Source organism: Diospyros lotus, unplaced genomic scaffold (genome assembly GCF_014633365.1).
Source record: "Diospyros lotus cultivar Yz01 unplaced genomic scaffold, ASM1463336v1 tig00010963_1, whole genome shotgun sequence".
Lineage (NCBI taxonomy): Eukaryota > Viridiplantae > Streptophyta > Magnoliopsida > Ericales > Ebenaceae > Diospyros > Diospyros lotus.
The window spans coordinates 447030-463203 of NW_026267115.1; the positions used below are offsets into that span (position 1 = coordinate 447030).

A 16174-nucleotide genomic window follows, 5' to 3' on the forward strand; every position below is an offset into this window, starting at 1 on the left:
ACCTAATTTGTGTTTGTGAATCAACGGTGGCATTGACCTCTGCAAGGCCAGGGTCAAGGTTGTGAGCTCTAACCTTCACCGTGTTGTTCGTCGTCAACCCTATCTCTTTTCTTGTAGCATCAAGACATGTGACACTTTCTTATTGGCCTGGTCAATGTAAGACCCACGTTAGATCGAGCGTGTGTTTCAAATGTAATACTTGTTAGATCCAAATGTGATTATTATAAAATTAAAATTATGGATCAGGGACATTTTTACACCTTCGTCAAAAATATATCACAAAATCTAAGATTTGACTTTTACTCGTAAAATCATTTGTAAATTCTATCGCAAAATTTACATTTTTGTCAGAAGGAAATTAGCGATGGGTCACATACATTCATCACAAAATTTCTAGTGCTAATTTGCATGCTATTCTCTTGTAGTGAGCCATAATAGGGATATGCAAGATCTTATATTTATGTGCACCATTTAAAAAAAAATTATTCCAATCCTAATATTATAGAAAAATCATAATTTGATGATGCACGGGCATTTCAACTTGTGTATTGAATATCATAAGTTGTAGTGAAAAATTGGTTAAAATTCCAAATTAAAACAAACAAAAGCAATATAATTATATAAGACTAAAGGCATAAATATCTAAAATGTGTCTGAAGACGAAATGATAATAATTTATGATGGAAAAATAAATCTAAAAAGCAACTAAAACCTTCTAAATATACAACGTTTAAAACTCTTAAAGGTTTAAGCTGTCAACTAATCATTTAGTGAAAATTAAAAAAATAAAATTGCAAGTAATTTGAACTAATAATAATAATAATAATTTATATTTATTATAACAAAATTTAATAATGACTAAATGCCCAATCTAAATTTAATTTGGCCAACACAATCAATTATAGATATTAATACTTAATGTTCCAAAATTCGAAGCCTGGCCACAGTTGAAAAAATTTAATATAATATTATTATTTTTCCTTGACATGTAATGCATGTAAGTTTTATACATGGCGCATATATAATGTTAAAACAAAAACAAAACTTGATCAAACATAAATTGAATTAGATTAGATTGATTGGGCTTCTAAATTTAAAATTTTCAGACCCCATCATAACTAAATCTAAAATTCATATTCATATAAAAGAATCAAATTCAAACGAGAAAAACCCACCAAAAAAACCCACCAACACGAACAGGAACAGGAACAGGAGCAGGGCAGAGATGATTGAAGAGCAGTTGCCCCATCTCAGTAGTTATTATTAATCACTAATTAGTGTAGCAGCGTGGCAAAACCCAAACGTTTTTGTTTTGTTTTGTTTTTAGATGACATGTTCTCTTCTCCACCATTGCTTCCACCAGTCAAATCCCCCTCTCCACGTGTTCTCCCAGCCACCCGCCCATTCTACCTACCCATCTCTCTCTCTCCCATCTCTCTCTCATTTACTGCCTTCTACTACTACTATTACTCGCTCGCTTTGCCCACCAAACCACCTTCTCCTCTGCAAGTCTCTTTCTCTCTCTCTCTCTCTCTCTCTCTCTCTCTCTGTGTATATATATACACACACACACGCCATGAGAGCTGCCAAACCTCAAGTACGTAGTCACACGCCTAGTTTCAGCTTCCCAGCTTCTGGTACTTCTTCTTCTTCAAGCTTAAGCTAATTAAGCTCTCAACGAGACAGGAATGGCGCCCAAGTCCGTGGAGGAGATCCGCAAGGCCCAGCGGGCTCAGGGCCCGGCCACCGTCTTGGCCATTGGCACGGCCACGCCCTCCAACTGCGTCTACCAGGCCGACTACCCGGACTACTACTTCCGGATCACCAACAGCGACCACAAGACCGAGCTCAAGGAGAAGTTTAAGCGAATGTGTACGCTTGCTTCATTTCTTCCATCCCTTTACTTAATTGGTGCGTGATGTGATTAATTAATTATTTATGTTGATGATTTGCAGGCGAGAAATCGATGATCAAGAAGAGGTATATGCACCTGACGGAGGAACTTCTCAAGGAGAACCCCAATATCTGCGCCTACATGGCGCCGTCGCTCGACGCCCGTCAGGACATGGTCGTCGTGGAGGTGCCCAAGCTTGGCAAGGAAGCTGCAGCAAAGGCCATTAAGGAATGGGGCCAACCTAAATCCAAGATCACCCACCTCGTTTTCTGCACCACTTCCGGCGTCGACATGCCAGGCGCCGACTACCAGCTCACCAAGCTGCTCGGCCTCCGCCCCTCCGTCAAGCGCCTCATGATGTACCAGCAGGGCTGCTTCGCCGGCGGCACCGTCCTCCGCATCGCCAAGGATCTCGCCGAGAACAATGCCGGAGCCCGCGTCCTCGTTGTCTGCTCCGAGATCACCGCTGTCACTTTCCGTGGCCCGTCCGACACTCACCTGGACTCCCTGGTGGGGCAGGCGCTCTTCGGCGATGGCGCTGCAGCGGTGATCGTCGGCGCGGACCCTGACACCTCCATCGAGCGCCCGCTCTTCGAGCTCGTCTCCGCCGCGCAGACGATCCTGCCGGACTCCGACGGCGCAATCGACGGCCACCTCCGGGAGGTAGGGCTGACGTTCCACTTGCTGAAGGACGTGCCCGGCCTGATCTCCAAGAACATCCAGAAATCCCTGGTGGAAGCCTTCACCCCCATCGGAATCAACGACTGGAACTCCATATTCTGGATCGCCCACCCCGGCGGGCCGGCGATTCTGGACCAGGTGGAGGCGAAGCTCGGCCTGAAAGAGGAGAAGCTCCGGGCGACAAGGCACATTCTGAGCGAGTACGGGAACATGTCGAGCGCCTGCGTGCTGTTCATTCTGGATGAAATGAGGAAGAAGTCGCTGGAAGAAGGCAAGGCCACCACCGGCGAGGGGCTGGAATGGGGCGTTCTTTTCGGGTTCGGGCCGGGCCTCACCGTCGAGACGGTGGTGCTCCACAGCGTCAGTGCCGCGAATTAAGTTGCCTCTGCCTGCCAGTCCGCCCGCCCGACTTTGCGGCGGCGATATTTTTATTGCACGTGTTTTACTTATATGTATTTAATTTTGGAATATCTTTGTCTTGAGTTTAATAATGTATTGTATTGCCTTGCAATCTCAAAGAAACATACAAATAATCTCACTATTGCCCCCTCATTTCATAAAACTCAGTACTGCTCCCTCCTGTAGCGGCAGCAGCTCATTTCGACCATGGCCCTCTTCGTCGGGCCATGGATCGATCAACGACAAGGACCTGTCGCTGTTTCCATAGCTTAGAGAAGCAGAACGATGATTAAGAGCTACCTTCACACGATTACCGTTCAAACTTTGTTCATACTCTGATGATGATGATTCACGAGGGGGGATTTCATTCGGCTTCGCGGTTGCATGGTCGCCGACCTGCTGGTCCTGATCCCGATCCCGGTAATGAAAAAATCAAACCAATTAAAAACCAGTAAGTTGACAAAGCAGAAAACCAGAGCCAAACGGGTGCAAACCAAACCTCTGATAATGCAATGGTAGATTGATGTTTTTCTTCTCTATCGTTGATGTGCTCCACATGCGAACTCCCGAATTCAACCTGACCATCTCACGAGGAGTTAACAAGTTGACATAACACTGGGATGAGAATATGTATTCATAGGGCCCTCTTATGTTGCCTGTGTCGGGCAACTCACGGCTTGCAGGGGTGGGGGTGGGTGTGTGGGTCCCACACCCCCATGGGGCCCAAACCCTCCTTTCATTTTGCCCGTGTCAAGCAATATAAGAGTTACCTGAACAAAATCCTGTATTCATAATAGCATCAGTACTTTAAAAGGTATATGTTGGGCTATTTCGAAATTTGGATTTTGTATGCTCCTGTCCCAAGAGGTAGGTAGGTACCTTGGGCGGACGCATACTTGTTGCTCCAGAGTCTGATGTTCTGTTCTTTCTCAGATCAGGTAGCATAACATGAGCGCAATCTTCCACCCCATCCTGATCACCCATTTTAGAAACCAGCAAATTAGCATTATGCAATCGACTGAGAATTGCTTAAGATACAAGGATCTGTTGAATAAGAAATAAGATCTGCTTCACCACCATGGACAGCCAAGTTCAACACAAACAGCAAAGAATAATGGGAGCAGAGTATCTGACCTCATTCAAAGAATTTAGTTTTTCTTCCATTTCTTGTTCCAGTAGTCGTGCTAATTGCCATTTCCTCAACTGCAACATCCTCCGGTTTGCACACGATAATGGAAGGTCTCTGGTTGCTAACTGCACCCTGCACAATTAACATCAAACATTGGGGGACAGAAAGAGGTTGAAGAAAAACAGTACATCATTTAAAACCAACCAATGTTGATGCAACTTCTTCCATTCTTCTTCCTGGAACATTTGGACATGAAAAGTGTCCAGGTTACCCAAGGCACGATTAAGGGACCTAGAGGGATTACTATTGCCAGACTCCTTCATACTACTCTTACCACATTGATGCTGCTCCCTGCTAGCCTGAAATGCAATGAAAGCATACCATCATCCATAGACACCAAAAAATTGGATTTACTTGGCCTTGGCCCTCAGTAAAAGAGAAATTTACAGGACATTATGCATTGTTGTATTGGAAACAGATACGAACATTTCTAATGGTAAATATAGAATGCCAGCTAAATCAACTTGGAGAGGGAGGATTGAATCCTGGTAACAAAATCAACTGGGCCTTACATATAATTAGAGGAATTACTGGAGTGGAACGAGTAAATTCTGAAGACTGAAATTTATAACTTCTAATGGTACACATCCATTTTCATGAAATAATGCATAAATAGAAAAAAGAACAGTTGTAACCATCTCATGGTTATATAGTGTAGAAATCTATGTAGATGAATCACCTTAATGTAAGGCATATATTTGAAACCATCATCACCATGGACATCTTGATTGAGAAGTTTTTCTCCTCTTCTAGGTATTGCTACCATCTTGAGGCCAGCTGACAATGTATCACAGTTGTCCTCCATAATGCTTTTCCTGCAGATCACAACACTGCTGATGAGATTCCTTCACAACAGCTGCACCAATCACAAATAAGTAAATACACATATAGTATACAACATATAAGCATTTGAATGAACTATATCATTACTAGACAAGCTGAAACATTTTCAACCAATTCCAATTGCGGGAGACAGAGAGAGAGAAGAAAGAGGAAGTGGTCAAAGGAGAATGAATTATTTGACAAAATCAGAAACTCATGAACGTACACAGCTGGACAACAGAAGATGCCAATGAAAATTTGAATTGGGTTTACAGAGGCAACATTCACAAGCCTACCCAAATAAATGAAAACAACATATATCTTAAGCAGCAAGTCAAAATAATTATTATACTGTAAGTGTATTAAACAGTCAATAAATCTGAGGCAGATAGGTCTTTTCTCCCCTTTGTTACAACAATTAAAAACTAGCTCAAAGCAGTCAAATTTCTAAATCTTGAGGATGCATGTAGAAGTTTATGGTATGCGGAGCAAAATATACTCACATATATATATGATATGGTTATCCTTTGAGATAAACATATTGTTTAACAATTCATCTGCACTAAATTCTAAACTAGGTGAAGTTTCTTGCATGTAATAGAAGTAGATAATAAACACAAGAAGAAAAATGCCAAAGAGAAGAAATTAAGTAATCAGGCAAGAATATATTGAAGTATAAAAAACGTTTGAAAACAATGATAAGTATGGCTGCTTCCATCTCATCAAGGAAAAGAATTACATATATGTGTGTGTAAACATAAAATGGTACTAGAAAGGTAACATAGCATGGTTAACTATGTGAATTGAAAAACATTTCCTCCTCCACAGATGTTGGGGGGGATAAAATTAACAATAGATGAGATCAAGCATATAGTTTCTGTCAAGCTTAACTATATTGAGTAGGTATTTGAAGACCCTGCATGTTATCTGCCTCTAAAAATGACCATGCTTAGACATAAATACATAAAAAGATAGATATGGCTATAGATGTGCATGTGAAGATCAATGGCATAATTGGTAATGGATAAAAATTTGTTCATATATTAAGTCAATATTTCAAGAGCTACCATTTACTGATTTACAGAAGTCACGATCACTTGTATTTTAATAACCCAAAATAAAGTCATATATGATATCTTTTACCTTAAGACATGGACAAATTCAGAGAAACCAAAATTAACAAGAATAGACACAGCTCATACACAGTAAAGAGCATAATTACCTTTTATATGGTTCTCTGTGCTTCCTTATTAAGTTCTGGTTATAACTATTATCTGCTTCCCCGTCAGCAGCCCAAGAACCAGACTCAGACAAGGTTTCAAGGTCCACCTCAGCATCATGAAATCTAGATTCATTTGCATCGGTAGAGAAACTTCAATCAGGTTGCTTTTGAGATGTCATAATATTTACTCTCCACCTTCCAGTGATCTTCAAAAAGTGCATCTCAAGGAAACAAACATTTTTTTTGTGAGGTACACGTTGAAGAAATGGTAACATGAGGCTACTGCTCATTTAATTAAAAAAATAACTCATAAATCCTCTCTAATCTAAAAACTGATTGAACAAAGATGCACCTCTGTAGAGAAGCATGAGGAGTCTACACTTAAGCCTAAACAACAGGCCTCTACAAGTGTGACAAGATAACCAAAAGGTACTAATGACCAATTCAAATTAAGTTCATTTATAACATTCAAGAGAAAAGAGAATAACCAATCAATACAGACATGAGTTTTTCAAATATATCACTTAATTTATGATCCAATATATACATGAATAATTATCAAAATACACTAATAATATTGAATCATAAACTATGCATTGTTTCTCAAGTGTAATGGACCATACCACTACAAAATCAATATATGAAGTCTCCTCTTAGCAGTTAAAAAGGATTTCAAATGACATCATGTAAGCATATATACAGAAGTCACAAAGCCCTTCACATAGTTTTCCAGTCTCTAGTAAATTAGCAAATATATAATCCCATAGAAAGTATATAGACCACCCAATAAAAAGCACTATAGTCATCTGATTCAAAGGACTCGGAATGCATATATGTAAACCACACAGAAGACACACCAGTACCATGTTGATCCAATGGTCATTTACGCATTTTGGAGGCAGAAGATTCTGCATCAAACTCACAATTTTCTAAACAAAGGAAAATATCCAGAATATAAACCTCCATATCTTGTTCCCAACTTCCTTTGCAAAATCCTTGCAGCTGGCCCATCTTTCCTTTAACATCAGTAGACCAACAATCATGCTGACAGAGGGAGCACACAAATTTTTGACTATACAATTGAAAAAGAACAGAATTGAAGATGAATAATGTACAATACAAAGCAGAAAAGAGGCAACTCCTGTACGGTACATACTCATTGTGGTACTTCTGTAACTCTGAGTAGTACGAGTTCTTACTTGCCTTGAAACATTGTTCCTGATGAAGAATAACATCAGGATGAAGATTACCAGAACAAAGAGAAGCACCCCTGCAAGCACATGGAGTTTCACCATAAAGCATCCTAGAAATTTCCAAAGATAGCAGGCTCATACACATTTCAACAATTCTGCTTGCTGAATTAGGACTGCAGAAGTGCATAACTATTCATGAACAGATATGAGATTTAATGGTTGAACCCCTCATACTAATGATCTTGGAAGGCCCAAATATCAGCAATGACTAGGAGTATTATAGGACCTTGTTTAGTAGTTTTTGTTAAATCTATTCTCAACTATCAAAGAAAAAAACTGAAAGCAACAAAAGAAACCCATCCAGTAAATTCTTTGGAAAATAGCTTCCAGATTTTCTTTTCCCTAGAAATCTCCTTTGAAGAATCAATAAGCAACAGTTAGATAGCTCCTTTGTTACTGGAAGATAACAAATTTGAGTCATGTAAACTGTCTCCTTACGGATCAAGGGTAAGAACATGTACCCATGCCAAAATAGTTATTGCCATTTTGAAAAAAAAAATTAAGTCATGTAAATCACAAATATCAACACTTGCCATTTGAGAAGAGGATTCCCAAAGTGAAAGTTATCCCCTGCAAGCAATTCTTTGACAACTTGATGTGTCTGAGCTCCTTCAGGAAGAAACTGTAAAAGATAGTTTCTCTCATTTTCAGATAGATGAGTCTGCCATACCTACAGTATTAAAAAAAGGAAAAATGTACAGAAAATTATGAGCAGAAGTAACCTTTTAGGAAACATATGTACCATGAAATTGGTGTTACCTCAAAAGAAAGCACCTCTTTCAAATTTTCCAAGTCAAAAATTTCGCTAGGAATGGCAAGAACATCAGTCAAGATATTGTGGGAATGAGGAACATAATCAACAAATGGAATCAGGTCTCTCCATGCTAATCCAATCTGTTCCCTCCTGGCAACAACACTCCTGTTCTTATCATCCCACTCAAGTGCAATATTAGACCTCTCATTTAAATCATGTTTCAGCAATCTCAGTTTCTTCTTTCTTGCCCTGCCTTGCTCCCAAGAACTATTAGTGCTGGCATTCTTAAATCGTTTCTGTCTCTTCACAGCCGCCATTGCCACAAATTATAAAAAATAACCACACCATAGCATGATAGACATGTCAACCAAAAGATTCCACCTTATCACAATAACTTAACTTCCTTCCCTATGTACACTGGAAACATTATTGATAAACATGGTCACTGGCCACTCTAAATTATGATTCACTGAGAATATATCACCAGTTAATCGACAAATTATGCATCAAACAACAGGAAAGAGTTAAACTATATAACAGGTATTGCCCAACCAAATATTGTCATATGATTAGGCAAAAAAAAAAAAAATCCATAAAACAACTGATTACAACTGTGAGGATGTAATCAGTTGTTTGGACTTCTTAACAGGGAGTCACCAAAAGGAGGATTATACTTTGTTGCAGGAGTTCATTAGAATGGTTTTGGAAGTTAACCATAGAGTCTTTGCACTATGGTGCTGATTTCTGGTCCTAATAAAAACAAATGAAAAATTTTGGGTTCAGTGTTCAACAGAGCAGGCCACACACAAAATGAATCGCTTGTTTAATATTTTCCTTTTATTAAGAATAATACAAAATTCCAGTTCTGAACAACCAGATTAATTTTTATTGATAAAAGTATAAATAACTAAATACCCATTACAACTGTGAGGATGGTTTATCTACCATTATACATTGAAGCTGGTGAAAATACTCATCTTCTTGAACTATTCTTTTCTAACAATCAATTGGCAAACAATTCTTTTCTTCCAACAAACAGGGCTAAAAGCTTTTCAAGCTATTATTATTAACTTTCTTAACAAATCAACATCCAGTAAATACCCATTGGCATAATAGAGGAAGATATGAATAAAGAAACTACTTCATTTAGTAGAGAAAGCAAACAAAATTAAAGTCACTAAGTTCAGCCAAATGAGTGTTGTACTTTTTTACCCATCAAAGCCCTCAAACTAAAAAGTCAAATAAAAATAACTTGATTTGGAGGCAATCCAATTATCAAATGGAGGAAGAAACCACTCATGCAGAAGGTCAAAATCCCCTATTTACTAACTGATATGGATATATCGGCACTACAACAGTGTACATTAAGTAAAAGGAACGTGACACAGTACATGACCTCCTATATCAGTTTCACATAAGCAAGTCAAGGAATATATGTGGATCAAACGAAAGTTTCTAATGTATGCATATATATATATATTCCATGAAACAAATTTCCATAATTAATTTCGTGTTTTGGTGCATAATTGACTTCTAAAGGATCTCAGTAATTTAAAAACACGCGCACGCACACCCATATTCAAGTGATCCGTGATTCAAGGTCAGCCAATAAACTAAAATTATGCAGTTGTCATGGCAATTAATTTTGAAAAAATATGACCACCAACGCCAAGAGCCGAATCCCGTCTCTAATAGCACCTATTACAACATTAAAAAATAAAAAAGTAATCACATTAAAAACAAGAAAATACCAAAAGAAGAGAACTGAATCAAGGCCTCTGCTTTTCTTTTTCATTCTGTCCATGAAAACAAAAGGCTCCAGCAGTTCACAAGCAAAAGAAGAAAACAATTTTTAAAAAAAATTAGAACACCATTGAAGACATAATCCGAAAACTCAAAACCAAAAAACGACCTACACTATAAAGACCCCTCATTCGTCGCAACGAGAGACAAAGCCCTAGAAAGTGAAGCACAACAGACAACAGACAATTACCCCTGACAAAGACAACGCCACAAAGAAGAGTTCCTCTCGGCACACTAAATTCAAGATAAGATTTCGATGGGGAGAGAGAGGGAGACCACAGGTTTTCTTCTTCTCAGTAGCGAGGAAAGAGAAGTCAAAGGTTTTACTGTTGTCCGACGAGAGAGGAATAGAAGAGAGAGATAGGAATAGGGGAAGGATGAGAACAGATAAGAGAAAGAGAGAGAGAGAGAGAGAGAGAGAGAGAGAGAGAGAGATCAGACGAGGAGTGTGGCTCGTGGGAACCGTTATGTTTCACTCTTTTTGCTTCATTGAATCGGTTTGCCCCGCTCGTGTTCGCGCGCTCTTCCGGCTCGGCTCTAGGGTTATGCTCCTCTAGTCGACGGCTCCGTTGCCTCAGAACTATTATTCTGCCCAATTTATTGAAGGGCAAAAATTTAATGCTCCATCAATCAAAGGAAAAGGACACTCTCTCTAGGCCCTCCTCATTAATTTTAACAATTTAATATATTAAAATTTAAAATTTAATATATGTTTGTTACAGTCTTAACGCTTATGCATCATTAAAAGCCTGGTTTGGAGCACTCAATATCAAATTATCAACAACTGAAATTGAACTTTGAGATTGTGGGTACCGATCAAACTTGCTAATATTTGAATGGGAAATGCTGTATTTCATGTAATTCAAATAATAAAAAATTTGAATGATTATATAAAAATATATAAAAAAAAAAGAGATAAAAATATGAATTTGACGAAATAATGCACTGTGAAAAATAAAATATTCACACCAAGCGAAGGTATATAAATATTCACACCAAGCTCAAACTTCACAATGATATTAATAACAAATTAAATGATACGCTGCAACCATATTCTTCACATACTTATAATGAAGGTTGGGGGGGATTTAAAAGAACAAAATTAATACAGCTGTCCTTTATACAATTATCAAACAGCTGGCTGGCTGGCTGGCTGGAACTCTTCTTCTGGGGGGGGGGGGGGCGAGGGGGGTATTTGGAAAAATAAAAAAATGAAATGAAATATCTCTCACCAAGAAAAGAACACACTATATATATATATATATGGACATATATATATATAATATATGATGAAGGCAAAGAAGGAAAGAAAGAAAGAAAGGTGAATCATTTTGAGGCCGTAAAAAGTTGGCTTCCGAGGGTGACAACCGGGGTTCCTTCTCCCATGATGGTCGTCAGGCTCATCTCTTTCTCCAGTATTCGGTCCAATTCCATCACCACGTAGCTCATGGCCGGCCGTCTCTCGCTCGACGGGTCCACGCACTGCACTATCAGCTGGATGAACTCTTCCATCCCTTCCGCGGTGAAGCTGTTTCCCAGTCGCTGATCGATGATGTCAGACATCGTGCCAGAGTCCCGACAATTATGTACCTTCAATAAATATTCAAACACCCAAAAACAGCTTTTTTACATATAATGCAGATGGTGGGATCGATGTAATTAATTAAGAAGAGCAAAATGAGATGCATTTCTGAATCATCATCATCATCATCAAAACCTCCCCGCCATACCCATTCGACCAGGTTTTGGTTATAATCCGAAGACAGCAAGCCCATTGCTTCCCGCCCGCTTAGTAACTCCAGAAGAAATATCCCGAAACTGTATACATCGCTTTTCTCAGAAAATCTTCTGAATTCTCTAACCCTAAAATGGAGAAAAAAAGATAATTTGGTTATGAAAAGGAAACGTCGACATGGACATGAAACTGGACAGTGATACAGGTAAAATGAGTTTTGCAGAAAGGAGTAGTACTCTGGAGCAAGAAATATCTCATCTGCTGCCACTAGAGAAGATGGCCCCGCAATATCAACTCTCCCAAGGAAATTGCGGACACCCGCATCTGCAACCTTAGCTATGAAATTTTCGTCCACAAGAACATTTGCTGTCTTGAAATCCTTGTGCACCAAACGTGGGCTTAAAGAGTGGAGATAAGCCAAACCTGCGATAATGTAAATTAGGGGAATGATCAGGCAGCACAACTAGGGAGCACCGCCTTTATGAACTCCTAAACATAGACGAGTACAATCCTTCACACTTAGTAGTCTTACTGAGCTTGCAAAAGAACTTTGCCGGACCGAGATGAATATTTGGGTACTTTTAAGGAAGAAAAAACAATACCAGGAAAGCCACTAATGCTCCCTGATTTTGCAGAGGATCACCTTTAGCAGCACCTAGAGCTATAGAAAGCCTATGCTTAAATTCTAGCTTCTCCTGTGAGACCTGACCAGCACCTGCAAAGATTACGTCAAGCACATCACGAAGGATAAACACCTCAAAAGTGCATTTCCAAAAGTCGTCGCATAGGGTGAGAAGGAAGAGAAATTTTGGTAACCCGTATATAATTCTACAACAACTTTAAAATTAGGCAACGAGATTTACACAAATACTTGGAATAAATGATACGATAGAGAACGATCATGAGAAGTATTTATGCTTGCAAAAGGAAAATTGAAGACTAGATAGGGCATTACCATACAAGTGAATGGAAACACTTCCATTAGGTATATACTCGTAAACAAGGATCTGTTGACCATTTTCCTGGCAGTAGCCTAAAAGCGTCACAAGATTCCGGTGTTGAATGGATGAGAGATATCGAACCTGGCAGGAGATTAGATCCAAATTTAATAAAATATGGAACATTTGATAAAATGACCAATAACAATTGAAAGGAAAATAACAAACTGGAAATCATTTACAAGAAAATTGAACGTATCATTCCTGTATTGGTTCAAGAAATTTTACAGTGATCTTTTCAGTTTAGGTAGAGCTCTATCATGCTTGTGAATTTCATTAGTAACAGTTTTGGTGGTTGGGTTCATAAACTACTTCCTTAAACATGGTAACCACAAGAAGGAATAAATACTGAGAGAAAAATAGATTCTGCCGAATTCAAATAAGAAAAAACCCAAATTAAAGGGGCACTCAGATTTCAGCAATTGAAAACTAACTGGTGCTGGAAATCCCAAGAAGAAGTCTTGTTTTCAAACAACATGTAAAGCCTTAATCCCTTCCTATGTGGGGAGAAGAAGCCTTGTTTTCAGAAATTGAAAAAGAAAAAAAAAACAATAATAGCAAAGAAAGAAAGAGAAGAAGCATTGGTGTGTTTAAAAGCAAATCCATTCAGTTCTGAAATTTGAGGGTAGCTCATGGATACTGCTAAACAAGTCACAAATCCCAAACAAAAACATGTAAATTCCTTCAAACAGCTTAAAATGATTATGATTTGATTACATCTAAACCATATGAAATCAAGGTGGTCATTACCTCTTCAATGAATTCCTGGCTTGGTGGAGCAGCACGCTTTTTTATGGCTACAAGCATCCCTTCATTTAGCAAGCCTTTGTATACCGCCCCAAATTTTCCTTCTCCAATCAAACTTTTATCACTGAAATTTTTTGTAGCCAAAGATAATTCTTCCAACTCAAAGCGCCTTGATTCTCGCATGGTCATCTCGATCGCAAGAGGTCTTCCTGCTGCAGGTTACCAGAATTAGTCATGGGGGCTTAATACATATTCAACTTGAGATGCTAAAATCTGAAATATGCAGGACTTACTCACCCTGGGATGGTTCAGAAGAGCCTGTCTCAGAAGTTCTTGAAAAACTTCTGCCACGAAATAGACAGAACCATATAACTATAATCACAATCACCACCAATGCCACGGCTCCTGCAGCTCCTCCCAGTATTGCTGCAAGAGTCGTTGACATTTGGTCCGGGCACCACTTCAGCTGCTGAGTTAAGAAAAACTCGGATGGTTGGACGTGAGTTATCACACATGGAACCTGACGTTATAGTTAATATAAACAGAATATAACAAAAAGAATCTCAGCTGGGACAAAGAAAGACTGCAAAAACAGCAAGCTGGAATCTCTCTTTTCTTGTAAACATAACAGCCAGTGAAAAATCCTTTATCATCTCTAAACTAAACAGGATGGAAAAGATATAATCACCAGTTAAGAATATTCCATCATTTCATCATAAAGCAATGGAAATTTTTTAGAGAAAGCAGTAAGCAGTATTGCAGACATAAAACCTCTTAGAATTTAATAGAAACCCACCCTGTGTGCTAAGCTGTTAAGATTAAGCATCTGACAAGAGAGAGCAAAACTGCAACTGAGTGACATAAAAGGTCAATTTGGATATAGAAAGAAAGCTCAAATGAACATGTATTGATCTGCAGAACATGGACAGGGATCCAAATGCTAAACCTTAGGCAGTTGGCTTAATACCAGACTAATGCCAAACAAAGAAACACGAGACAAGAGATAAGATGCTGCAGTCATGCAACTACTCTATGGCTAAAACGGAATGCAAGTATTCTTCGAAAAAGACAGGCTGTTACCTTCACACAACAGACAAACTATACAATTTTAGATTGACCGTAACTGCCCAAAGGATCCAATACTCGTTCGAACTAATTCTTGTCTGATCCCTTTTCATTTTCTCAACTCTAAACCGTTTCCAACACATTCACATCTATAACATTTGAGCTTCATAAAACAAAATTTAACTATAGCATTTGAACTTCATAAAACAAAATTTAAACCTTTAGTCATAGATTGTGTGATGAAGAAATCACTAAATTTCTAATTGAAAACTTCATTAGTTTCCATTAAATGAGCTAGGAATAGACATAGCAATATTCATAGCAAATTAAGCACATGTAATCTAACAGACAGGCTAAAACATTCCATTGGAAGATTCAAGTTATGGGGAAAACAATCCCATCCACTGAAGATGCACATTTTGAGGAGCAGGACTTAAAGGAACCGATAATGTTATTCACTTATTCCCTTTAGAACAAGATAAACTTCAAACTTTATTCGACATGCACAGGGAAAGAGTGTCGAATTCCCAAACCTGTCGAGCATCATTTGCCAATGGCAATTCGGATAATTGCTCCAGCAGACGAGAGCTTCAGATCGAAATAGAACAGCATCGCCGAGTTGAAGATCCGCGGTTCTGAGAAATAAAGAAATCGATACATTGTGAACACGAAGAAGAAGAATCAAAATTCAGAGTCAGCGAAATCAGGACCCACCGAATAGACAAATGCAAGGGGAAATCAGGGGGGAATCGCCAAGCTGTCAGGCGAATTTCAAATGCTCGAAGCGGCGCCGCTTCCGCTGCGATTGCTACTTCCGGCAATCAACCGGATAATCGAACCCCTCAGAAGCAGAATCATCTGTCTATCTATCTGGGCTTTGTAGTTGGAGAGCGGCGGATTGGGAATTGAGAATAATTGTAATTGGAAATGGCTAACTGTGCGTCAGCATCACAGCAAAAATGCCGACAGAAAGTGACCCCGCACCGACGCACGATCAGGGTTTACTTCTACTACTATTTGTGCAACCACAACAACAACAACAACCACAACCCACTCAGACCAGCTCTCTGAACCAGTTATAAAAATTAAATTTGAAAAGGGTAAAACAACAGAAGTTAAAATAGAGCAAGAATCAATGGCGGTGGGTGAACAAGTTTCAGAGGGAGACAGAAGCCAGAATGGAAAACCAAACCAAGTAGAAGATGCTGTATATGATGACACCAGCAGTAGAGAAGATTTTCGGTGGCAAGATGTGGCCTTGAAGATGAGAGAGAGAGATAGAGAGATTAATATTTAGGGGGGTTGGGGTAGAGGGGAGGCTATTTTGGGTGGAGCTGTAAAGGCAGCGTGAAGGGTTGTCTGCTACCGCAACTTGGAGGGGTTGTATGCTGTTGCTCTGTCCAGAGCATCTTGGTTGTTACATATGCCATGTATTCACCACACACACATATATTATTTATATGCATCTACACTTACAGACGGACAGACAGAGAGAGAGAGAGACAGAGCAAGAGCAAGAGCATTACGCACACCTGAAGAGCACGGCCGTGCCAGCTAAGCTGGACTCCATTTTTAACACCCCGAACTTGTACCAACAAATATATATATAACA

At 39.1% G+C, this 16174-nt stretch overlaps 3 protein-coding genes across 18 annotated transcripts; 1 reads left to right on the plus strand and 2 right to left on the minus strand.

Annotated features, from left to right (window-relative positions):
* Positions 1-1538: 1538 nt before the first annotated feature.
* On the plus strand, positions 1539-2953 carry LOC127793481 (chalcone synthase). The gene is made up of 2 exons (XM_052324225.1): positions 1539-1872; positions 1956-2953. The coding sequence occupies exons 1-2, from the start codon at positions 1689-1691 to the stop codon at positions 2951-2953; spliced, it is 1182 nt and encodes a 393-aa protein (XP_052180185.1). The 5' UTR covers positions 1539-1688.
* Positions 2954-3124: 171 nt separating this feature from the next.
* On the minus strand, positions 3125-10607 carry LOC127793480 (uncharacterized). Of its 11 annotated transcripts, none has more exons than XM_052324222.1 (13): positions 8220-10606; positions 7994-8082; positions 7364-7477; positions 7131-7223; positions 6208-6330; positions 5212-5277; positions 4843-4978; positions 4308-4462; positions 4109-4235; positions 3854-3946; positions 3745-3756; positions 3474-3551; positions 3125-3379 (listed from the first exon to the last, which is right to left on the minus strand). In XM_052324222.1, exons 1-13 carry the CDS (start codon positions 8529-8531, stop codon positions 3125-3127), a joined length of 1653 nt encoding a protein of 550 aa, XP_052180182.1. In that variant the 5' UTR covers positions 8532-10606. The 11 variants fall into 11 exon arrangements, with proteins under 11 accessions (XP_052180182.1, XP_052180175.1, XP_052180174.1 ...); XM_052324215.1 differs by having other exon boundaries at positions 7168-7425; positions 7994-8130; positions 8220-8631; positions 10208-10604; XM_052324214.1 differs by having other exon boundaries at positions 7168-7425; positions 7994-8130; positions 8220-8631; positions 9966-10604.
* Positions 10608-11155: 548 nt separating this feature from the next.
* Positions 11156-16088, minus strand: LOC127793467 (putative serine/threonine-protein kinase). 6 transcript variants are annotated; one of them, XM_052324200.1, is made up of 10 exons: positions 15755-16088; positions 15277-15575; positions 15096-15197; positions 13795-14017; positions 13501-13709; positions 12708-12834; positions 12396-12467; positions 11989-12175; positions 11748-11880; positions 11157-11607 (listed from the first exon to the last, which is right to left on the minus strand). In XM_052324200.1, exons 4-10 carry the CDS (start codon positions 13940-13942, stop codon positions 11344-11346), a joined length of 1140 nt encoding a protein of 379 aa, XP_052180160.1. In that variant the 5' UTR covers positions 13943-14017; positions 15096-15197; positions 15277-15575; positions 15755-16088; the 3' UTR covers positions 11157-11343. The 6 variants fall into 6 exon arrangements, with proteins under 6 accessions (XP_052180161.1, XP_052180159.1, XP_052180158.1 ...); XM_052324201.1 differs by having other exon boundaries at positions 11156-11607; positions 13795-13963; positions 15277-16088; XM_052324199.1 differs by having other exon boundaries at positions 11156-11607; positions 13795-13966; positions 15277-16088.
* Between the last annotated feature and the right edge of the window lie 86 nt (positions 16089-16174).

Bases quoted from the DNA above. Each gene is read 5' to 3' on its own strand.
- LOC127793481 (XM_052324225.1), top strand. From the start codon at position 1,689: ATGGCGCCCAAGTCCGTGGAGGAGATCCGCAAGGCCCAGCGGGCTCAG. The intron at 1,873-1,955 runs GTACGCTTGCTT...GATGATTTGCAG, and splicing joins GGAGAAGTTTAAGCGAATGT to GCGAGAAATCGATGATCAAG.
- LOC127793480 (XM_052324215.1), bottom strand. From the start codon at position 8,531: ATGGCGGCTGTGAAGAGACAGAAACGATTTAAGAATGCCAGCACTAAT. The intron at 4,979-5,211 runs GTACGTTCATGA...TGTGATCTGCAG, and splicing joins ATCTTCTGTTGTCCAGCTGT to GAAAAGCATTATGGAGGACA. The intron at 4,236-4,307 runs GTTGGTTTTAAA...TTAATTGTGCAG, and splicing joins AAGAAGTTGCATCAACATTG to GGTGCAGTTAGCAACCAGAG.
- LOC127793467 (XM_052324201.1), bottom strand. From the start codon at position 13,942: ATGTCAACGACTCTTGCAGCAATACTGGGAGGAGCTGCAGGAGCCGTG. The intron at 13,710-13,794 runs GTGAGTAAGTCC...GGTAACCTGCAG, and splicing joins CTCTTCTGAACCATCCCAGG to CAGGAAGACCTCTTGCGATC. The intron at 11,608-11,747 runs GTATGGCGGGGA...TATTTATTGAAG, and splicing joins ACCAAAACCTGGTCGAATGG to GTACATAATTGTCGGGACTC.